The 25,390-nt window shown below is 37.8% G+C and overlaps 1 protein-coding gene across 2 annotated transcripts in view; it reads left to right on the plus strand.

Moving 5' to 3' along the window:
• The window catches only part of STRN (striatin), a 122,629-nt gene that overhangs the window by 28,458 nt on the left and 68,781 nt on the right, over positions 1-25,390 (plus strand). For both annotated transcript variants that reach the window (XM_063594629.1, XM_034952935.3), the window contains exons 2-3: positions 12,891-12,994; positions 21,862-21,935. In XM_063594629.1, coding sequence (XP_063450699.1) covers positions 12,891-12,994; positions 21,862-21,935 — 178 coding nt within the window. The remainder of the gene's footprint in view (positions 1-12,890; positions 12,995-21,861; positions 21,936-25,390) is intronic.

The following is a 25,390-nucleotide window of genomic DNA, read 5'->3' on the forward strand; positions in this document are numbered from 1 at the left end:
CTTCTGCATGATAACACTCTTTTTCCTTTTATAAAATTAATCTCTCAAAATACTTTAAAATTGAAAGTACACTTTTTAGATTCTTTAAAATACTCATTGCCATGTTCATGGCCTTTAGATGTGTGATCATAGCCTATTTGCTTTTCATTGACTTAGTTTCATATTTCTTTGCCTTTTCCCCCCTACTTTTCTTTATAGAACTGTTTACTAGTAATGAAGTCATTTTAAAGAATACACTTTTTCTTCCTCCTGCTAACTGTTAAGAGAATGTTTTATAATCACTCTGGTCATAGCCTGTAAGATTCTTTTCTAAACTATCTTTTCAAGATACGTATTTATTAACTTGCTTTCAAATGAATATGGTCATGTCTATGCAGCAAATTTCTTTTCTTTCTTCTTTCCTTCTTCTCTCTTTTTTTTTCTTTTCTTTCTTTTTTAAGGCAAGATTTCACTCTGTAGCCCAGGTTGAAGTGCAGTTGTACAAACATGACTCACTGTAGCCTCAACCTCACTGGCTCAAGTGATCCTCCCACTTCAGCCTCCCAACCAAGTAGCTGAGACTACAGGTGTGCACCACCATGCTCCACTAAGTTATTTAGTTTTTTGTAGACATGGATTCTCAGTGTGTTGCCCAGGCTAGTCTTGAACTCCTGGGCTCAAGCCATCTTCCTGCCTTGACCTCCCAAAGTGATAAGATTACAGGCTTGAGCCATTATGCCCGACTCTTTTTCTTTTTCTTTCTTTCTTTTTTTTTTTTTTTTTTTTTTGAGACAGTCTCACTCTTGTTGCCCAGGCTGGAGTGCAGTGGCATGATCTTGGCTCACCGCAACCTCCACCTCCCCGGTTCATGCGATTCTCCTGCCTCAGCCTCCCGAGTAGCTGGGATTACAGGCATGCGCCACCACGCCCAGCTAATTTTGTATTTTTTAGTAGAGACAGGGTTTCTCCATGTTGGTCAGGCTTGTCTCGAACTCCCGACCTCAGGTGATCTGCCCGCCTTGGCCTCCCAAAGTGCTGGGATTACAAGCATGAGCCACCGTTTCCGGCCCTCTTTTTCTTTTTAACTGAGCTTATTTATCTCTTCCCCAGCTTGAGTCTGGGTCCTACTGTCTTGGTCAGAGTATTTTACTATATTGACCTGGACAATTCTGCCATCATGAACCATATTCCAAACCTAAATATGTAAGAACATAGAAAGATTATTTTAGAAGGAGAATTTTAACACACACGCTTTATTCTGAAAATTCAGCAACAAAATGAAAGGTGAGTTGTAATAGTTGATGTAACAACAAATAGAAAGAAGAAAGCCTGTAATCTGTTTCAGAATGCTATTTCTGGGGCTGGTAACATCAAAAATAATCAAATTAAATGTTAACTTGCTGACTGATAAGATTTTCTCTAATTTAGAAGTTGGAGAACATGTATACTCCTATTACCACTTTCCATCTTTCTCAAATATAGTTTTTATAGTTTTCTGTTGGCTTCATCATCGTATTGAAAGATTATTAGTCACTTACATATATGTAGTTTTCTGTTAAGTCCTGTTCAATATATTACAAAATTTTGATCTATATATGTAGTATCAATTAATAAGATGGTGTAAATCAGATTACGTGTTCATTCACTTAGTCATTGTTAATACTTCACAGAATATAACTTGTGTTCCATAAGCATGAATTTCTCTCTTAATTCCACATAATTGTCTTAAAATTATGCACCATTTATCGTTAGAGTAAAAGATGATGTGTCATTTATTGTAGTGGTAGAAGAAAATAAAACCAAAACAGAATCCAATCTGAAAGCTTAGGTTTTTATTGTTACTACAGTAATTACATCTTCATATACTAAGGACAGCACACTATTACTGTCCAAGAATGGTGTCTCGGACAACTGATTGCTTACAGTTTTTTCAGAGATGAAATAGGAACATAAGCAAGCAGGAAGATTTTTGTCTAAATATGAAGCAAGAAAGGCTTAAATGTCTTTATTCAGGGGATTAGGCATCATAAGTTTTTTTTTAGAGAAATTGTTTTCATGATATTTCCTATCTGCTTTTGTTACTTTGCTTTTGTCTAAGTACGTAATATTTATAATATTTATAAATTTATTATTTACATGTTAATACCAACATTTTTGATTTATTTTGTTTTATTAATAGCTCTAATTCACATTTCATAGCCACCTTTGTATAGGCAAAAAAAACTGAGAATTAAAAATATGTTCAAAGGTTAAGGAAAAACAGACTTTCTAGTTTATGGTAATTATTGTTTATACTTCTACTTTGTATGTTCTTGCCTGTTTTTTTCCATTTACTGTGATTGAACTTTTATCTTTTAAATCAAATAACATTGAATAACCACAGTATTGCAAGGCACTTTGGGATGGAACAGTTGAGTCTATTTTTATTTAGCTGTTATCCTCAGCAGATTTATAATCTAGTAGAATGCAAAAATCTGCTTTTTGTGTGTCCTCAATACAAATGGGAAGCACTTAGTAGGCACTTAATTATTTTATGTTGACTGCATGAATGAAGGCTTCTGCCTTTAGAGGGCTTATCTGGTTTGGGATGAGATAAATTGTGAACATTCTGAAAATTAAAAGAGAACAAGACAATAATTATGTCATAGTCCTAATTAAATGAGATTAATTATAGAAGGTGTTTGGTAGAGTACGTGATACATATTAAGTATGCCAAAGTCCTTATTTTCTTGCCTTTTTGCTGAACATTAATATAAGTCTCATAAAGTGTTAAAATAATATGTACATACAGAGGTTTTTTTGTTTTGTTTTTAAATAGAAAATAAGAAATGCTCTTGGAATTCAGAGAAGGGATTACTGGGGTGTGTGTAGGCTCAGACTAGGACATTGGTAGAATCCGAAAATGAAAGGGCATTTGGAGAGGTAGGAGAGAGAAGGGCATAAGCCAAGGCATGGAGCTGGGAAAGTTCAGGTGTAGTATCTGAAGACTAATTGTCTACTTATTTTTTTAAAAACATAAAATTATGAGTTTTGTTCCTTCCTTTGCCCACCATCCTCCCCTCTGTTGCCCAGGCTAGAGCACAGTGGTGTAGTCTCAGTTCACTGCAACCTCTGCCTCCCAAATTCAAGCAATTCTTGTGCCTCAGCCTCCCGAGTAGCTGGGGCTGCAGTTTTGAGCCACCACACCGGGCTAATTTTTGTATTTTTAGTAGAGACGGGGTTTCACCATGTTGCCCATGGCTGGACTCAAACTCCTGAGTTCAAGTGATCCATCCATCTAGGCTTCTCAAAGTGCTGGGATTACAGGCGTGAGCCACCGCGCCCAGCCTAATTGTCTACTTTGTTTGGAGCATAGGATGTGTGAATAGAAATGTGGAAGACAAAGCTAGATAGAGGGGATGGGAACAGATTGTCGATAGCCTTCTTCCGTTGGGAAGAGTTTGGGCTTTATGTACTTCCTTAAGATTTATGGATTCATAATTTATACATAAAGACTGAATGTTTTAAATATGAGAAGTGTTGCCTATTGAAGAATACTTCTTTAGAGATTATATACCTATCAACAGATAATCATGTTGGTTTAAAACATGTTAAAAACTCTTTTGGAGCTAACCATAAACAAAATCATACGTTATAGAAGACTTATCATTTGCAAGTAATACTTTCTGAGAGCTCTGTAAATCCTCAGATTTTAAGATTAAGACATCTTTTTGTGGAATTCTTTATCTGAATTATATTTCCATTGAGAGTAATATGTTATGTTTCTTACATGTACGCATATTCTACAAGTTAATATCCTTTTCAACTTTAATGAAGGTTTTATTTCACTTGAATCCTTTTTGCTCAGGTTGGAGCATTTGCTGAATTAGTTCACTGATTTTTGGTGGGGGAGATATAGAACATTTCTGTTCTTTTTCTGGTTAAGAGCTGCCATTTTCTTAGTCCTTACATTTTTCTTTCTTTGTGGGGGCAGAGAGCATTTTACATCAATAGATTTAGTTTTTTTTTTCTTTTTTCTTTCGAGACGGAGTCTCCCTCTGTCACCCAGGCTGGAGTGCAGTGGCGTGATCTCTGCTCACTGCAAGCTCTGCCTCCTAGGTTCACGCCATTCTTCCTCAGCCTCCCGAGTAGCTGGGACTACAGGCGCCTGCCACCACACGCGGGTAATTTTTTTGTATTTTTCGTAGAGACAGGGTTTCGCTCTGTTAGCCAGGATGGTCTCGATCTCCTGACCTCGTGATCCACCTGCCTCGGCCTCCCAAAGTGCAGAGATTACAAGGTTAAGCCACCGTGCCCAGCCTAGTTTTTTTTTCTTAAACTGTTTAGAGTCATTGCCTTTTAACTTTAATACAAATGCTTGGCTGGGCATGGCGGCACACACCTGTGGGCCCAGCTCCTCCAGAGGCTGAAGCAGGAGAATTGCCTGAGCCCAGGAGGTCAAGACTACAGTGAGCTGTGATTGTGCCATTGCACTCCAACCGTGTCTCAAAAAAACTTCCAAAAACAAATGCTTGGTGTTAGGCTAGACTCATGCATTTAGCCCCTAGATTGGGCCTCTAGCTTCTCCATTGCCTTAAAGTATCTTCTGGGTAGCTCTCAAAACAGTGGTAACCATTAATGTTAAATCTATGAATATCATACTGTCTCATACCGTAAATCTGCAGAATTCCTCCCTTGATTGATATCTTATTCTCTCTTTTCTTCTACATATGTGTATATGTACATATACAGTTATCCTTCGATGTCTATAGGGTATTGGTTCTGGGAACTCCCCCATCCAATACAAAAAACTGTGGATGCTCAAGTTCCAATTTTCTTATATAAGGTGGTGTAGTATTTGCATATAAACTATGCACACCCTCCCTTATACTTTAAATCATCTCTAGATTATTTATAATACTTAGTGTAAATGCTGTGAAAAGTTGTTATACTGTATTTTTAAAATTTTATATTTATTGTTTATTGAATGTTTTTGATAGATGGTTGACTGAATCTGCAGATACAGAACTCATGGATATGAAGGGCTAACTGCATATATATATGTGTGTGTGTGTGTGTGTGTAAATTTAAAAAAAAATGGAATTTCTAGCCCTTTGAGCAAATATAAGGAACATTTATAAAGAGGTGAAAGATAGGAAGATGTGCTGAGGGAATTTAACTGACTGATTCGAGTTCTGAGGGAGCTTTTGGGATCTCAAGAAACCTACTGATGTACATTTATTTATAAGATGCCATAAGGTGATAATGTGGGTGTAATTAATTTAGTGCTTTAAGTGAGAATTTGGGCACTTGAGGGTTTTCTGTATACGAAAATCTATGTTTGTAATCTTACATTTAGGGATGGAGAGATTGCTTTTGAAAGAATATACCAGTATCTCCTATAGCACTTCAGAGGTAAAATGTTATCTAGAAGGACCACTTGAGCCCGGGAGTTCAAGGCTGTAGTGAACTATGATCATGCCACTGCACTCCTAACCTGGCAGCAAAGAGAGACCCTCATCTCTAAAAAACATAAAATGAAATTTATCTTTATTTTCAATATAATCCATAAGTTCACATCTTATCTTTTTTTGAAATGTAACAATAGGTAAATAAATAAAATGGTACAGTAATTTTATTTATTAGGAAAATTTCAGGAGACTGACTAGTTTGTTAAAATGTAAAACTAGGCCGGGTGCGGTGGCTCACGCGTGTAATCCCAGCACTTTGGGAGGCCGAGGCAGGCAGATCACCCGAGGTCAGGAGTTTGAGACCAGCCTGGCCAACACGGTGAAACCCTGTCTCTACTAAAAATACAAAAATTAGCCAGACGCAGTGGCGGGTGCCTGTAATCCCAGCTACTCTGGAGGCTGACATAGGAGAATTGCTTGAACCCGGAGGCGGAGGTTGCAGTGAGCCGAGATGACGCCATTGTACTCCAGCCTGGGCAACAGAGTGAGACTGTCTCAAAAAAAAAGTAAAACTTGCTGTAGAATAAATACCAGATTAGAATACAGTTTTTAGGCTTGGTGCAGTGGCTTATGCATGTAGTTCCAGCACTTTGGGAGGCCAAGGTGAGAGGATTGCTTGAGGCTAGGAGTTCGAGACCAGCCTGGCAACATAGCAAGACCCTGTCTCTACCAAAAAGATTAAAATCAGCTGCATGTGGTGGTATGCGCCTATAGTCCCAGCAACTTGGGAGGCTGAGGCGGGAGAATTGATTGAGTTCAGGATTTCGAGGCTGCCGTGAGCTATGATTGCACTCCAGCATGGGCAACGGAGCGAGACCCTGTCTCAAATAAATAAACAAATAAATGAATAAGCAAGCAAGCAATTTTAAAGTTGAACATCGGTTCTCTACTTGACTCCAGAGTTAAATAGGCATCCAGTTGCTTTTTGTGTTTATTTTTATATTCACTGCTTTTGCCTGCAACTGTGTTTCTGGTTCTAAGTAAATATAACATATGCTACTGGTACACATATGTCTTAGGCAACATATGTTTCATTCACTGGATTCTTAGCTCTGTTTCATTTTGTCACTACTTTAGTCCCAGTACCAATAACTGCCAGGCACAAAGTAGGTGTTTAGTTAATATTGTTAAATGAACAAATACAAATATTTGATTTTGTCACTTGAATCCTCATTTATTAGTACTGCACTATCTTTTCTTAGCTGTTTTTGTGAACATAACACAGCCTGTGTACAAGCTGGTCTTGTACCCTAACTAGATTGGAAGTACATTGTGGGTAGAAACTTGGTTTTATTTGTTTTTCTTATATTATCCTTTACAGCAGTTTAGACTTGATGGGAAGTAGGTATTTCCCAAACATGTGATTGAACTGAAATATATTGGTAGATTTTATTTTATCAGGAGACTGCCAAAAGTATAGTCATAAATAAGGAATTTGGAAGAGACTCAAAAAGCTAGTATGTACTCGTCTGTCACCTTGAAGGCCTGTATAAGACTCCAAACTTCTGTGGAGTAAAAAGGGTAGGGTTCTGGGGCTGGATGCGATAGCTCACACCTGTAATCTCAACACTTTGGGGAAAAAAAAGAGGTAGGGTTCTGGGACTTTTCTTTGCTTCTTTCTTCTTCTTCTTTTTTTTTTTTTTTTTGAGGCAGTTTTGCTCTGTCATTCAGGCTGGAGCGCAGTGGCATGATCTCGACTCACCACAACCTCTACCTCTCGGGTTCAAGCATTTCTCCTGCCTGAGCCTCCTGAGTAGCTGGGATTACAGGCGCTTGCCACCACACCTGGCTAATGTTTTTTATATTTTTAGTAGAGATGGGGGTTTTACCATGTTGGCCAGGCTGGTTAAGAACTCCTGACCTCAAGTGATCCGCCCATCTCGGCCTCCCAAAGTGCTAGGATTACAGGCCTGAGCCACTGCGCCCGCCCGGCCTCTGGGACTGTTCTTTTCCTTGCTCCTTAACAGACTATTTCCTGCTTTTTGTTTTGTTTTGCTTTGTTTTTTGTTTTTGGCCTCCTAACTGTGTTACAAACGGTTTAAGTCAGTGGTTCTCCAAGGGTGGTCCCAGATCAGCAGCATTATCACCTGGGTACTTACTAGAAATGCAAATTCTTGGGCCCCACTCCAGACCTACTGAATGAGCAACTCTGAGGGTAGAACCTAAAAAATTGTGTTTTAACAAGTCATCTGGGTGATTCTGGTGGTAAAGTTTGATGTCACCAAATGATAATGACACTTTTTTTTTTTTTTTTTGAGATGGAGTCTCGCTCTGTCGCCCAGTCTGGAGTGCAGTGGCGTGATCTTGGCTCACTGCAATTTCCACCTCCCAGGTTCAAGCAATTCTCCTGTCTCAGCCTCCTGAGTAGCTGGGACTACAGGCACACGCCACCATGCCTGGCTAATTTTTGTATTTTTAGTAGAGATGGGGTTTCATCATACTGGTCAGGCTGGTCTCGAACTCCTGACCTCAGGTGATCCACCTGCCTTGGTCTCCCAAAGTGCTGGGATTACAGGCATGAACCACCGCCCCTAGCCTGATAATGACACTGTCTTTAAGAGAGAGGGCTACAGGCAGTGATTATGTGCCAGAGAAAACTAGCAGCCTAGATTTAAGAGGATAATATAATCCAAAGCTTTTCAGGGGGAATAGATATAGTTTATAGAAGGCATTAAGACATAAAGCGATTATTGAAACTTCATTGTACACTGTAACCATATAATTGACTTTTACTTATATATTTCCTCTTTTACTTTGAAGTTTGTGTTCAAATCAAAAGATGAGAACCTTAAATTAATCAAGCTTTATAATATTTTATTTTAGATTTTTGTAAAAGTGAATGCTATTTATATTCCATAGCAAGTAACTGAAAAGCTACTGAAAAGTGTCCAACCCAAGAATTTTGTGTATTTTTCATTTTGAATATACTTCTCAGTGATTTCAATTTTGAATCCTAGCCCTTTTAAATTTTAGAATACAAGGTAGTTTAAAATGGCTTCAATAAGGCCGGGCGTGGTGGCTCACACCTGTAATCCCAGCACTTAGGGAGGCTGAGGTGGGTGGATCACGAGGTCGGGAGTTTGAGAACAGCCTGACCAACATGGTAAAACCCTGTCTCTACTAAAAATACAAAAATTAGCTGGGCGTGGTGGTGTGCACCTGTAATCCCAGCTACTCAGGAGGCTGAGGTAGGAGAATTACTTCGACCCCGGGAGGCTGAAGTTGCAGTGAGCCGAAATCGCACCACTGCACTCCAGCCTGGGCGACAGAGCGAGACTCCGTCTCAAAAGAAAAAAAAAGGGGTGGGGGGGCTTTAATAAATTGAATGGTGCATTTTAAATATTTTAATTGTTTATTAGATACTATGTATGCAGATAAACCTGTTTAAATATAGAAGATTTATATTCCTATTTACATATATCCTTTTGACAAATTAGAATTGAAAATAATCCAAAAATAAATTTTCTTTTTGTCATGCAGACTTAAATAGTAAAATGTCTTCCTTCTATGATTTTTATCTTTTTTGTTTATAATGGTTAGGAAGTGAATAATTTTCTATACTGTGAAAAATACGTATAAAGTATCATGGAAGTTCAACATTCATTTTCCTTGAAGATAATTCCAAAGTTTTCTTCTCCAGAAATATATGCTGTTATTAGGTTTAGTTGTACTGATAAATGGCAGTATGATGATTTCTAATTTTTTAACATTTTATTCATAACTTTTTTTTTTTTTTTTTTGAGACAGAGTCTCACTCTGTTGTCCAGGCTGGAGTGCAGTGGCGTGGTCTCGGCTCACTGCAGCCTCTGCCTCCTGGGTTCATGCAATTCTCTGCCCCAGCCTCCCAAGTAGCTGGGATTACAGGCACCTGCCACCACGCCTGGCTAATTTTTTTTTTGTATTTTTAGTAGAGATGGGGTTTCACCATCTTGGCCAGGCTGATCTTGAACTCCTGACCTTGTGATCCACCCGCCTCGGCCTCCCGAAGTGCTGGGATTACAGGAGTGAGCCACTGCGTCCTGCCTTTTTTTTTTTAAGATGGAGTCTCACTGTGTCGCCCAGGCTGGAGTGCAGTGGTGTGATCTCTGCACGCTGCAACCTCCGTCTCCTGGGTTTGAGTGATTCTTCTGTCTCAGTCTTCCAAGTAGCTGGGAATACAGGTGCCTGCCACCATGCCTGGCTAATTTTTGTATGTTTAGTGGAGACAGGGTTTCACCATGTTGGCCAGGCTGGTCTCGAACTCCTGACCTCAAGTGATCCCCCCGCCTCGGCCTCCCAAAGTTCTGGGATTACAGGTGTGAGCCACTGTGTCCGACCTATTTTCCTCTTTTTCTTTTTACCTTTTTTCCTTCCCTTTTTTTCTTCCTTTTGCTGTTTTCATCTTTTATGTCTCTCACCCTCGCCCTTCCTCAGTTCAATTCAAAGAGCAATATACTGCCATATCTGGAGAATTTTTGGCTGGAATTTAATCTTTATTTTAAAAGAGTAAGAATTTATACCAATTATTATGCTTTTGACTGAGGTCGTTTTACAGAAGGAATTCTTTTTTTTTAATGTAGGAATGTGTTTTAAGACTTTTTGTTTCTAATATCTAAGTTTCCTAGAGAAAAAAAGGTAAAAGATTGACATTATTCTCATAGTCTTTTACTCTTTTCTCAGAGGTCTTAGTTCAGGTCCTAATTTTCTTTCAATTATATTCATTTATTTAACCAGTCTCCTTTAGGTGGTCATTTGGGTTGTATACATATTCTTGTCTGTGTTTTATCAGTCATGTATTACATAATTTCACATATGTGCAAATATATATTTGAAGGATAACATTCTAAAATTGCTGAGTTAAAGGGTACATGCATTTACAAACTTGACAGATATTACCAGTTGTCCTCTATAAAGTGAAACTGGTTTATATCACCACAGCTAACATATAAATGCCTGTTTTCTACGATATTATTAAATTACTGAACTTTATCCATCTGGTGGAAAAGAAGAAATCTGATTGTACTTTATTTTTTATATTTTTAATTTTTTTATGAGATGTCTTGGTATGTTGGCCAGGATGGTCTCAAACTCCAGCCTCAAGCAATCCTCTCACCTCAGTCTCCCAAAGTTCTGGGATTACAGGCATTAGCTACCATGCCTGGCACTGATTACCTCCCCCCACCCCGCTTTTTTTTTTTTTTGAGCCAGGATCTCACTCTGTCACCCATGTTAGAGTGTGGTGGTGTGATCACTGCTCACTGCAGCCTTGGCCTCCTGGGCTGAGGTGATTCTCCTGCCTCAGCCTCCCAAGTAGCTGGGACCACAGACACATGCCACCACACCTGGCTGATTTTTAAAATTATTTGTGGGGATGTGATCTCGCTATGTTGCACAGGCTAGGCTCAAACTCCTGAGCTCAAGTTATCGTCCCGCCTCGGCCTCCCAAAGTGCTGTTAATTACAGGGCTGAGCCACTGTGCCCAGCCTCTGATTATACTTTTAATTGTAATTTCTCTTATGCTTGAAGTTGAACATATACAGTAAAGACTTTATGGTATTGTAGGCTGAAGTTTCAGAATCATCCAGGACCAATGATGTTAGCAGAAATGCAAAACTAGCCAAGGAGTATCGAGAGGACAAAATTGATAATTGATATTGTTATTACCTTCAAAGTTTGATTGCATTGATTAGCTTATTATTTTTATTAAAGTCATTTTAAAGAGCATATAAAGTTCTATGCCAAAGCATGTTTGGCCTGACATGTTGGGCTGTCATTTCCTTTTGACAAGACTTTCATTTTTATCAGCTTTAAATGCATGTGTCATTACTATTCTGGTTAGGTAACATAATTATCCCACTGCAGAATATATAATTTCAAAAGAGTCTTGTGGATATTTGATGCCTTTTCCTCTGAAAACAATTGAATTGTTTTCAGACCACTTTTATTTCAGTAAGATAAATGTAATCCTTCCTTTAATTGTAATGTAAAATTTAAGAGCACATTGAAATGAAAACAAAAGCTTAACAAACTACCTACATTTTGAAAGTTATAAGAGACTAGATAAGTTGGATTTTATGTTTCTTGTGGTACTGAATAGGAACAAAGCTCATTCAAACTAAGCTTGAATGAGAATTAAGTTTAATGGCTCACTTGCTAAACCTGACTTGCACAATCCTCACAATTCCTTAGGGATGTGGCAAGGTCATCCTTAAATGTAAAGTTCTTGCTCACTTAATGGAGAGCACTGTAGATACATAAATAACATTGTTACCTGTCTTAGTGGGTCAGTATAATAGACGGACGTGGTGGTACATGTGAGAATAGTGAAATTTGTAGCTAGTTTTGAGGCCCTTATGACTTTTAAGAGGTATTATGAGTCACTTTAACAAGTTAATATTTGTGACATAGTTTCAATTTCTTATGTGAAAGATAGTATTTCAATTGTCAATGTTCTTTTAATATTCTGGAGAGCTACTCTTTCCTACCCCTCTGTATTACTGACTTTAAAAGTTGTTTACAGTTTGTTTCATGTTCAAATGTAGGGTTTTAGTAATTCCTTGGGGTGGGGGGCAGGAATGGGCAGAAGGCCATTGTCTCTAATTTTCATTTTCCCAACTTTCACTTTCTTTTTTCTATGGATTACATGTCAAGGTGGGTGAGAAAAATGGTGGGGATTGAGAAAAGGGAGCAATGTATTGTTTGTAGGGGAGGTCCAAAATAAAGTCACTTAAGGAATCTGTCATAAAATTTAAATATATGATGAAGCTTGTGCAAGGGGATTATAAGAACTGATTTTACTTTAACCCTTCCTGCTTTATAAAAAGATCCTGTTGATGGCAAAAAGACAAACACTTTAGCAAACTGTACTGTACACCTTGCATTTGTTTGCATTAATATTAGTTGTTTTATTTTATTTTTTGATATGGAGTCTCACTCTGTTACCCAGGATGGAGTGCAGTGGCGCAATCTCGGCTTACTGCAACCCCTGCCTCCTGGGTTCAAGCAATTGTCCTGCCTAAGCCTCCCGAGTAGCTGGGATTACAGGTGCCACCAGGCCCAGCTAATTTTTGTATTTTTAGTAGAGACAGGGTTTCACCATGTTGGCCAGGCCGGTCTTGAACTCTTCAGCTCAAGTGATCCACCCACCTCAGCCTCCCAAAGTGCTGGGATTACAGGTGTGAGCCACCGCACCCGGCAGTATTAGTTGTTTTATATCGTAGACTCTTAAATGATGTGGACTATGTGTTGTAAAATCCCTACCCTGAAGTAAAATGCATTTAGATGTCCCCCCGGCCCTTTTTAACTTAAATCCTTTTTCCCCCTTGCAGTCTGCATTTTTATATTTGTACATACTTTGTGAGAAATGTGTAAAGGAAATATTTTTGCATCTAATTGTTCAAACTTCCAAAGGTTCTTTACTGAGTTAAAAAAAACTTTTTTTTTTGGTCTAAACTGAATTTTGTCTGTCTTTCCCCTACTCAGGCCCAGATTGCCTTCCTACAGGGAGAAAGGAAGGGCCAAGAAAATTTGAAGAAGGATCTTGTGAGGAGGATCAAAATGTTGGAGTATGCTCTTAAACAGGAAAGGTAATTCAGTAAAATGAAAAGTGGTGTTCTTTTTTGTTTGTTTGTTTTGAGATGGAGTTTCGTTCTTGTTGCCCAGGCTGGGGTGCAATGGTGCGATCTTGGCTCACCGCAACCTCCGCCTCCCGGTTTCAAGCAATTCTCCTGCCTCAGCCTCCTCAGTAGCTGGGATTATAGGCATGCGCCACCACACCCAGCTAATTTTGTATTTTTAGTACAGTCGGGGTTTCTCCATGTTGGTCAGGCTGGTCTCGAATTCCTGACCTCAGGTGATCTGCCCACCTCAGCCTCCTAAAGTGCTGGAATTACAGGTGTGAGCCACTGGGCCTGGCCAAAATGGTGGTCTCTTAAATGTTGGAATAATTTTTTTCATCATTCCTAAAATAAATTTAAATGTTCATACTGCTTGAGTTCAGGTGTATCTGTAGTAAACATTTGTATGAATGGTTGTAATATGTTAATTTTATTATGAATAGTTTAATAATGATCAAAAAACTGATTTATGTGATTTCTTAAAAATTAGCAACATTTTTTTCCTACTCTGCCTGTTTTGAAGAAGCAGATATGCTCCCTGAACTGTTAATACCCATTCATTTTAAAGTTGAAATAGTTTTTAATTTTTAAAGGAAATTTCTATAGTGTTTACCCCTTTTCCTGTCATTTAATATTATTCAATTTGTTGTATTTTCTTTAGAAAAAAATTGTTCCAGCAGACTATGTTAAGATTCTATATAGACTTTTTTTTTTTTTGAAACGGAGTCTCACTCTGTCGCCCATGCTGGAGTGCAGTGGTGCAATCTCAGCTCACTGCAAGCTCCACCTCCCGGGTTCACACCATTCTCCTGCCGCAGCCTCCCAAGTAGCTGGGACTACAGGTGCCCGCCACCACGCCTGGCTAATTTTTTGTATTTTTAGTAGAGATGGGGTTTCACCATGTGAGCCAGGATGGTCTCGATCTCCTGACCTCGTGATCCCCCCATCTCGGCCTCCCAAAGTGCTGGGATTACAGGTGTGAGCCACCGTGCCCAGCCTATAGACTTTTTTTTGTGTATTTTGTTCCTTTGCTGTCTGCCGTTACAATCTCTCCAGAAGCTTATCTTACCTTTCTATTTTGCTAGTGTCTAAGATACTCCAGTAACTAAATTTGGGTCACAAGTAAAGGAAAATAGGTCATGAGTGAGATTTTTGGAAGTTATATGAGTTATTTATTTGCTTTAATGAATGGGCCTTGGATTTTTTTGTCGACAATCTGAGTTCTTTTTTTTAGATAACTGAGTACTTATAGGTGATATTAGAATTATCTATTTTGCTACTTTTTTGCTTTGTTTTTAATGATGCTTGTTTTGTTTTTCTCTTTTTGAAGTTGGTGAATGGGATATTTGCAATAAAATAGCATTTAGATGCAATTAGATAAATAGATGATATTTATGAATAATGAGAAACAGATAAAATTTTATTAGAACTTGTGTTCATCATCATGTAGAATCTTTAAATGGCGTAAGAGATTGAAAATAGGTTGACCTCTTAGTGAAAAATACGTGTTTCTTTTCATACTTTGGGAAAGTTGATGAAAAGCTGTATTAGGGACATGGAAAGAAAAAACATTTTTAAAAGTACATAATTTGGGAGTAGTGAGTTGTTTTTTTTTTTTTTTTTTTTTTTTTTGAGGTGGAGTCCTGCTTTGTTGCCTAGGCTGGAGTGCAGTGGTGTGATCTCGGCTTACTGCAACCTCCGCCTCCTGGGCTGAAGCAATTCTCCTGTCTCAGCCTCCCGAGTTGCTGGGACTACAGGCGCATGCCACCATGCCTGGCTAATTTTTTTGCATTTTTAGTAGAGACAGGGTTTCACCATATTGGTCAGACTGGTCTCGAACTACTGACCTCAGGTAATCCACCGTCTCAGCCTTCCAAAGTGCTGGGATTACAGGCAGAGCGAATGTACCTGGCCGAGTATTTGAGATTTTTTTTTTTTTTGAGACGGAGTTTTGCTCTGTTGCCAGGCTGGAGTGCAGTGGCACGATCTTGGCTCACTGCAACCTCCACCTCCTGGGTTCAAGCAATTCTCCTGCCTCAGCCTCCCAAGTAGCTGGGATTACAGGCGCTTGCCACCATGCCCAGCTAATTTTTGTATTTTCAGTAGAAACGGGGTTTTACCATGTTGACTGGGATGGTCTCGATCTCTTGACTTCGTGATCCGCCTGCCTCAGCCTCCCAAAGTGCTGGGTGGCGTGAGCCACCGCGTGTGGCCTGGAGTGGTTATTTTCATCTGGAAGATGAAAGTAAAAAGGAGTGCAGAGTAAGAGGAGGTGAGGCTTGAATAGCATCAAATAAGAAGGTGCTTGTCAGACAGACAAGGTGCAGGAAGTAGAGAGAACATGTTTGACATGGAACAAAGCAGTTTGGTGTGTTCAGAAATTTGTAATCTTTGTGTGTGGAGAGTAGGATGTTGGTTGTGGTCCTCCTCTCAGTTGATGATCGATAATGGTAGAGGGGGCAAGAGTCAGATCATAGCCTAACCAAGGAGTTCAAACTCTTATCTTACATGTAACAGGGAATGTGGGAGGTTTAATTTTTTTTTTTTTTTTGAGACAGGGTCTTGCTCTGTTGCCTAGGCTGTAGTGCAGTGGCACAGTCATGATTCACTGCAGTGTCAGCCTTCTGGGCACAAGTGATCCTCCCACTTCAGCCTCCCAAGTGGCTGGGAATACAGATATACTCCAGTCCACACATATAAATTTTTAATTTTTTAGAGAGACAGGGTCTCGCCCTGTTCCCAGGGCTGGTCTGGAACTCCTGGGCTCAAGCAGTCCTCCTGCTGTAGCCTCTCAAAGTGCCGTGATTATAGGCGTGAGTCACCATGCCCAGCCAAAAAAATTTTATCTAAAATGACCTCTAATAGAGGAGTTGCAAGAATCTTGTATACCCTTTACCCAGATTCACCAATTGAAAATGATTTGCTATATTTGCTTTATTGTGTTTGCTCTCTCTATAGGTACCATTTTTTCCCCTAAATCATTTGCTAGTTTGTCCCTAACTACCTCTGTGTATATTTCCTAAGAGCAAGGACATTTCCTTATATGATTATAGTATATTACCAAATTAAAGAAATGTAACATTGATATTCTATTATCTGATATAGTCTATATTCAGATGTTCTAAAAATGATCTTTATAGCATTTTTTTTTCCTGGTCCAGGATCCAATCTGGAAATATATACTGCATTTAGTTGTTAAGCACTGGAAAGTTTTAAGCAAGATAGAGTATGAAATACATTTTAGAAAGATCTCCTGACCTCAGTGTGGGGGTGGACTGGAAAGATCTGTAAACACAGGCAGAAAGATTGTAATAGTCTAAGATGAGAAATGATAACACAGTAGCTGCTGAAATAGAGACACATCAACTATAAAAAATTTTAAGTAGAGTCCATGAAATCTGAAGCTTATATAAAAATTTGGAGATGGGACAGTGGGTGAGTGAGAAAGATAATTGGAGAATGACTCCCAGGTTCCTGGCTTGAAGGACTATCTGAATTATGAGAGACTTTTAGAAGGTATCAAATGAATTAAAAAGAAGAATTAAAGAGCAGATATGTGAGGGGGACGCATGATGAGAAATATATGCTTGGGAATCATCAGTATTATTGTGAGTGAAGTGAAAGGAGTAGTTGATAGAACAAGTATTGGGGAAACAGAAGAGAGAACTAGAAGGAGTGACAGGAAGTAGAAATATTTGAAGAGAAGGCAGAGGAAGAAGAGCCAACAAAGAAATAGAGAAGGAAGGAGGAGAGAGTAGTATTTTGGAAGTGAGTTAAAGGAGGGAGTTCAATAACTGAAGATGCTAAGTAGACTCCAAGTAAGTTGTATACTGAAAATAGTCATTTGGAGTTGCCAGTTGGAAGCTTATTGGTACCCTTACTAAAGCAGCCTCAGTAAGGCAGCAGGAACATGAGCCAGATCACAGAGGATCGAGGGCTGAGAAGGATGAAGTGGGGAGAGATGGAGTTGCTTATATTATTTTTTTTTTTTCTTTGAGACAGAACCTTGCTCTGTCACCAGGCTGGAGTGCAGTGGTGTGATCTCAGCTCACTGCAACCTCCACCTCCTGGGTTCAAGCCATTCTCTTGCCTCTGTCTCCTGAGTAGCTGGGACTACAGGTGTTTACCACCACGCTGGGCTAATTTTTGTATTTTTAGTAGAGATGGGGTGTCACCATCTTGGCCAGGATGGTCTCGATCCCTTGACCTTGTGATCCGCCCGCCTTGGCCTCCCAAAGTGTTGGGATAACAGACGTGAGCCACCGCGCCTGGCAGAGTTGCTTATTTTTTTAAGAAATTTGACTCTGAAGGACAGTAGAGATAAGGAACTGGCTGAATCTAGGGAAGATTTTTTTCTTCTCTTTCTTAACTAAATGGGATTGCTCCTGGAAAAGAGTTCCTGCTTTTGTGTCTTTTTTTTTTTTTTTTTTTTTGAGACGGAGTTTTGCTCTTGTTGCCCAGGCTGGAGTGCAATGGCACGATCTCAGCTCACTGCAACCTGCACCTCCCGAGTTCAAGAGATTCTCCTGCCTCAGCCTCCCCAGTAGCTGGGATTACAGGCATGCACCACCACACCCGGCCAATTTTGTATTTTTGGTAGAGACGGGGTTTCTCCATGTTGGTCAGACTGGTTTCGAACTCCCAACCTCAGGTGATCTGCCCACCTCGGCCTCCCAAAGTGTTGGGATTACAGGCGTGAGCCACCGCGCCCAGCCTGGTTTTGTTTCTTTTGAAGTATATGGAATGATTTGAGATTATTCTTGATGTTATGGCACTATTTGTATCATCTAAGAAATTTTTAAAAAGCATTTATTTGTGGCTTGAATTTTAAATTGAATTTTAAAAAAATTTATTGAGGAAAATTTGAAATATACTCATAGAGAAACTAATGTCTTTTATATACAGCCCCAAGTTTTAACAGTTAATGTTTTTGTTAGTCTTTTTCACCTTGATCTATTTTAATGCAATTCCAGATACCTTGTCATTTCAGCTGTAAATGCCTAAGTAAAGATCATGATTTTACATGATTTTCTTTGCATGATTTTTGCAGATTTTCTAAGTAGTCCCACTTGAGGATCCAAAAGTAAAACCGAATTATTAATGTTACAGAAGAATTACTTACCTAGCAGTGGATTTATCAGAGCATTCCTTAATGTGTGATAAAATTTAATATAAATTTTCAAGATTACATAGTGTATAATCTGAGGTTGACTTAGGAACATCTATGCTGAGGAACCTCAAATACTATATAAATACAGTTCTGAAAAATTTCTGCCATTTTTAAAATTTCTCTCTATTCACTGCTACTTTTATCTACCCTACTGTAGTAACTTAACTGTCCTCCTTGCTTCTAGTATTTCCATATTTTAATTCATCTTCCGTATCCATAGAATTCATTTTCTAAAACACAAATATGATAATTCTGTTATATCCGTGTTTAAAAATATCTAGCTAATTTCACGTTCTTAGTAAAGTTCTTCACAACCAGACCCTTTCTGTCCCTTCTCTGTCTCCATTCCTTCCATACCTTTTGGGTGTAATTATTCTGTTTGCTGTTTTTTGACCCACTGTGTGTGTTTTTTTTTTTTCTTCCACTTAAGATGTCCCTTCTGACAGAAATGCTCTCTCCATCAATCCATTTTCTGATTGGAAAACTCCCACTGGTATTTTGAGATTTAGCTAAAATCTCACGTGTTACCTTCTTTTTGGTAGCTTTCTTTGACACCAGTTTTGACCGAATTAGATAATCCCTTATCTGCATTCTTGTAATACTTGCTAGTAGCCCTTATAGCTCTTACACAGTATGCTGTAGTTATTTACATTCCTGTCTCTTACGCATACCCTCACCTTCCACCCTTACCTAACTACAAGCTGTAGGTTGTCCCAGCAGCCAGCACAGTGCCTGTAAATCATAGGAATTCAGTAATAGTTCATTGAAATTAATCAAATTATTTTTAGCATCCACATTTAAGATATAATTGAGATGCTGTTATACTCCTAGCATAATATGTATAATAATAGGCTTTGAAACAAAGCTAAAATTACTCTTCTTTAGTGTATTATAGTTATTAAACAATTTTTATGCTATTTTTATCCAATAAAGGTCATTTATGGAGGGCCTACCTGTGTATCAAACATGGAGTTGCTAGATATAAGATCTGCTTTTTTATCTTACAGGCAGAATTAGACAGAAAAAGAATAGCAAACAAGAAAGATTGGTTAACACAGTGAGCTGAGTGTTAAAACAGTGGAAAACGGTATGAATGAGAAGGTATTTTCACATATTGACTTAAAAAGGAATGCTGTTAAGCATAAGGAGGGTTCTGTGAGAAAAATATATTTTAGTGAATGTAACAATTCAGTAGGGAGACCTTGATTTAAGGGACCATAGCTTGTGATAAACACAACAGTTCTTTACATATTTTGCCTTTGTCTATTTTTTAAAATAAAATGTTCATAATGTGTCACAATTTTTGTTATATTTATTTTTGTAAAATATTTTCTGTTCCCTTTTTGTAGTTTCTGTTGTAGTTTTTCCTGAGACCACTAGAATGCACTGTAATGCAGTATTTTGTGTTTGAAAATGTTTTTCTTTTATATATATATAAAAAATATAAACTCCATAACATTTTATTGCTACTATTATTTTAAAAGCTTTAATATAATCTGTCTTCAGACTAGTTACATTCAGTTGCTATTTTGACTTCTAGCAGGTATTACTACTTTGTCTTATGGTAAATGAAGTATGTTTCTGGAAAAATAAGAGATTGACAGTTACATTTAGAACTTTGTTTACTTTCTAGTAACTGCAAGTCAAATTAATATCTGTAAATCTTACCTTCTGATGATCAGTAGTATTACAAATACATTGAACTAGATGGGCAAACATTTAGTCCAGTGATAAAATCTTTGTGGTTAAGAGACACATTGAGAATAGATGTTCTAAATAATTTGGACTAAACATATTTACTAAAAATTAAGTATCTATATAGTTAATTAACCAAATAACAGCAAAAATAGTCTCCCTTCTGCCTCAGTTCATTGATTTCCTTTCCCAAGGAAATCTTATCAACTGATATCTTACGTATTATGTATCCTTCCAGAAAGATTCATATGCATAGGCTAATGAAATAGATATGTATCTTTTAAAAAATGTATGGAGACATACATAGTATTTTGTACCTTTTACTTTTTGCTTAAGAGATCAGTTCATTGGCATATGAATATATTTTTTTCCTTCTTAATGTGTAAATGTTACTATAAAACATTTCATACATACGTATAAGATATAAAGACTGTTATAAAAAATACTCATGTACCCATCACCTACCTTAAGAAATAGGACATCAAGTGCCTATAATTTTCATAGGTTTTCTTAGAATTCCTCTCTAAAACTTTTTTTTCTGTTGTGACTGCAAAATGATTATTATTGCAAAATAAGAAAGATTTCAGTATTTTACACATTTGAGCAAATAATTTTTCATTTCCTTTCTAATTTTTCTTTTTCTTTTTTTCTTTTTTTTGTTTTTGAGACAGGGTCTCACTGTGTCACTCAGGCTGGAGTGCAGTGGCATGATCTTGGCTCACTCACTGCAACCTCTGCAGCCGGGTTTAAGCGATTCTCCCACCTTAGCCTCCCGAGTAACTGGGATTACAGATACACCACCATGCCTAGCTAATTTTTGTATTTTTTGATTGATAGAGACAGGGTTTCACCATGTTAGCCAGGCTGATCTCAAACTCCTGACCTCTGGTGATCCATCTACCTTGGCCTCCCAAAGTGTTAGGATTACAGGCATGAGCCCCTGTGCCCAGCCACTACTTTTCTTAAATTATGAAAAAACCTAATGGTAAGTGCTCTATTAGGTTTTTATAAAGAAAAAAAAAAACTTTCAAATTTGGCTGTGTTACACTTTTCTTCCTTTATTACTTTATTTTGGTTTTTCAAATTATTGTTGTTTATATTAATGTCCCAGTCTTAACACATTGAATATTTATTATAAATGGCCTCAATATTTTAGGGAGCCAACAAGTGAAAATATGCAAATAGATTAAGCAGATATGGCTATTTTTAGTCACCCTTTTAAAAATTTCTACATTATCTGGGTTATTTTTCTAGTCTCATGGTTAAATCCGAGATAGTTAAATCAGATGGTTAAATCCTATTAACCAGAATGATAACATTCTGTCAACTTTGAAAAGAAGATTAAACAGTATTCCCATTCACAGTTCTTTTTGAGCAAAAGACAAGGGATATCTTGACTAGTATAAAACAATTCCTTTCTACTGGAATATCTTATTCAACATTGATGATTTGGGTTGGGGTTTTCCCCCTTGGATTGTGCAGTATAATGCATATTTGGCAAATCATGATTATCTGACAAGGCATATAATATTGTAGATGACTTTTCTTTTTAAAAAGCTCAATTTTTTGAGAAAAGTCTTCTACAAATTTATTTCACAATCCAAACCTTTTTTTTTTTTTTTTTTTTAACTGTTTTTGATAGTAAAATTTAGCTTTGGCAGTCATCAGGAAAATTTGAATACTACAGAAACCAGGATGTTATATGGTTCATTTTGTTATTACAGAAAGAAGAGTTAATGATTCCCAGAGTTATTCCTTTATTTTGTTATAAGGATACTTGATGGTATAACAACAGCAACAATGAAAAGGCAAGCACTTTTGTGTTATAACTTTGACACCATGGAAAGCTATGAGCCTTTGAAAGTTCTAGGAGTGTTCAGCCAGGACTGCTGAATTCTTGTGACTACTACTATTGTGTATGTTAATTTAAATATATTTTAAGATGGTCTGTATTTTCTCATTTCTTTGTTAGAGCCAAATACCACAAGTTGAAATATGGGACAGAATTGAATCAGGGAGATATGAAGCCTCCAAGCTATGATTCTGGTAAGCTAATTTTCAAGGAAGTTTAAGTGTTAAAAAGAAGTTAATGTCTAGTATTTTCTAGCAACATTTACAACTGTAAGTTACTTTCTAATTATTTGTATATTAGTTATTTTTTCTGACCTGCTTGTCTTTTGGCACCATTTAGTGTCATTTAGATCATTTTCCACCACCTTCCTTCCTTTTCCCTCTTCCCCTTTCTTTTAGTTCCCCATTTTCTGCTTATGTTCTACACTTACTGGAAGGATCAGAGTTCATGGGGTAACATGCACCAGCATAACCTTGTCTTGCTGGGTCTGCCCAGAGTTAATGGGAACTTTCAGATGTGCAGTACAAAGTACATCATGCTCTTGAAATCCTGAGAAAGATTAGGAAATATGGAGGTAAGAGATTTCTTCTTAAAGCATGGAGGAATTCCTCATCCCAAAAACATAATTCTTCGGTTTCAGGTGGAAAACTGTTTTGGTCTTTCTTGTCCACAGGAGTTTCTGTAACTAGAACATGTTTTAACAGCTGAACCATTTGTTATATTTTTGAATTATTTCTTCTTTTTCTTTTTCCTACTTCTTCATACCATCAAACAATATAACATATTACTTGTAAATAATCAGATATTAAGGAGTATAGATATAATTCATTTATTAGTAGTTATTAGGGAAGAATGACAAAAATTAATCAAAAGTTATCAACCATGTTTCAGATAGGTACGTTTCTGGCGTAATTTCAGGTTAAATTTCCCAATCAGATATCTGAAGACATTAATGTTCATTTATATCATTTACTGAAATACGTACCTTGTGCTAGAGGCTTTATATATATATATATATGTATTCACTTTAAATTTCCTTTTTTTTTTTTTGAGACGGAGTCTTGCTCTGTCACCCAGCCTGGAGTGCAGCGGCATGATCTCGGCTCACTGCAAGCTCCACCTTCCGGGTTCACGCCATTCTCCTGCCTCAGCCTCCCGAGTAGCTGGGATTACTGGCGCCCACCACCAGGCCTGGCTAATTTTTTGTATTTTTAATAGAGATGGGGTTTCACCGTGTTAGCCAGGATGGTCTCGATCTCCTGACCTCAGGATCCGCCCGCCTCGGCCTCCCAAAGTGCTGGGATTACAGGCGTGAGCCACCACGCCCGGCCGCATATTCACTTTAAATTTTAAAGTGGTTATTCAGTAAAGTATCTTCGGTAAAGATAATATTTATTTGGATTTTACATATGTGAAATTTAAACTCAGAGAAGTGGAAAAACTTGTCCAACGTCACACAGATACTAAGTAATGACAGGATATGGAGCTGAACCCAGGTCTTTCTGACTCTAAAATTCATATTCTTTCCATTTTACCATGTTGCTTCTGTATTTGACAATGTATGAAAGAACTTTCCAAAATGACTTCTAAATGTACTGCCAATTTTATAGTTAATTCAGTGTAGTAGTGTATTAATGCATTTCCTCAGCTGAATATTAAATGCTTGAGATCTAGAGCAATGCCAGTTGATCACTGGTGTGTTTTTTTTCCTTTGTTTTTTAATATTCTGTCTTTTACTTGAGTGTCTGTTCTTGTGACCTGAGATGTGCTTAAATTTCAAAATAAATTTTTAAAAAATCTAGGCTATTTGTTAAAAACTGTTCTAAAACTATATTAACGGACTCAAAGGAGTGATTTTAATTAGTGTTGTATTTAAAAGTTTTCATTTCTTCAGTTTTGGATATCAATTTAGGAGAATAGAAGCCTAGATGCAATATATTTTTTAAATGTTTGTAAGTAAACATGGCTGGCTGCAGTGGCTAATGCCTGTAATCCCACTTTGGGAGGCCAAGGTTGGAGGATTGCTTAAGGCTAGGAGTTTGAGACCAGTCTGGGCAACGTAGCAAGACCCTGTCTCTGCCAAAAAATTAAAAAATTAGCTGGGGATGGTGGCACATGTCTGTAGTCCTAGCTACTGGGGAGGCTGAGGTGAAAGGATCACTTGAGCTCAGGAGTTTGAGGTTAGGTTATAGTGTGCTAAGATTGTGCCACTGCACTCTAGCCTGAGTGACAGAGTGAGATCCTGTCTCTTAAAAAAAAATCATCAAGTTTATAAGTAAACAGCACAGCTCAGTAGAAGGGGCTTGTGCTTTAAAAGCAGGTAGATGTAAGTTTGACTCTGCCCCAACATTTTAAATTTATGTGATCCTACTTAATTTCTCTATGGTTACTCCATTCCTGATCTGTAAAGTAGGAAATACTCTGGGAATACTTCCTAACTCAAATGTTTATTTTCTTAGTATACAATACCTAGTTATTCTCAATATATAATAGTTAGTACCTAGTATCATTTCATCTATCTTTCCAACCGTCCATTCATCTTATAAATATTATATATATAATGTTTTTCAGACCTAGTACCAAATCCAGTGAATAAGACAACAATGCCCTGTTGGATTTTTATAGGGAAGATAGACAGTTAAAGAAGTGATTACAATGACATATGACATGTATAATGGAGAAATAATAAGTGTTATTGAGCGCAGTAGCACAAACCTAGTCAAGTGGTCAAGAGAGGCTTCTTGGAGGAAGTGATGTTTAATTTTGACATCTGAAGGACAAGTAGGAATTAACCAGGGCAAGTAAACTGACTAAATATTTGTTGAATGGGAGGTGGGAGAAAGGCAGAGTATTAGCAGCAGAGCTTCTGAGGTAAGACGATGGCACATTTGAGAAATGGGATACCTGGATAGTAGTGGGAGAGAGGGAAGGAATGTTTCCAGATGTAGATAGAGAGTTAGCTGGGGGGTAAAGTAGTTACAAGGGCCTTGTGAAACATGTTAAGTAGTTCACGCTTAGGAATATTCTAAGAATTTGAAGGATCTTAATTAGGGGTTTATGATGAGATTTACTCTTGGATTATGTGGGCTGTAGTGTGGAAGATGGATTAGAGAGGAGCAACGTTGGAGATGGGGCGACTGGTTAGGGGATTGTTGCAGAAACCTGGGCAAATGAGTAAGGTTTCCTTGACAAGGGTGTGTTCAGGAAATATTTAGGAAGTAAAATATGCAGGAACTAGTTCTTTTTATATATACATAAATTTGATTTTATGCTGATCTTCTCTGTATTATTCTAATTTTAGTATATGTGCTGCCAAGGCAAGCACAGGAACTACTTCTTGATTGGATGTAGGGGGTGAAAAAAGGATGAGTCAGAAGTGACTCCCACATTTGTAATTTAAACAACTAGACCAGAAGTAGATTTGGAAAATGGTGGGTTCACTTTTGGATTTATTTCTTAGGTAACCAACTGAAGATGGCTAGTAGACAGTTGAGTATATGGGTCTTGAGCTTAAGCCAGAAGTATGGATGTGTTAGAGACATAAATTTGAGAGGCATCAACATATGGTACTGGTGGCACTCAAGGCCATTGGAGTTGAAACAGTCACCCAGGAGCTGTATGTGAGGTAAGATTACAGAAAATGGAGCCC

This window comes from Pan paniscus, chromosome 12 (genome assembly GCF_029289425.2).
Source record: "Pan paniscus chromosome 12, NHGRI_mPanPan1-v2.0_pri, whole genome shotgun sequence".
Taxonomy (NCBI): Eukaryota; Metazoa; Chordata; class Mammalia; order Primates; family Hominidae; genus Pan; species Pan paniscus.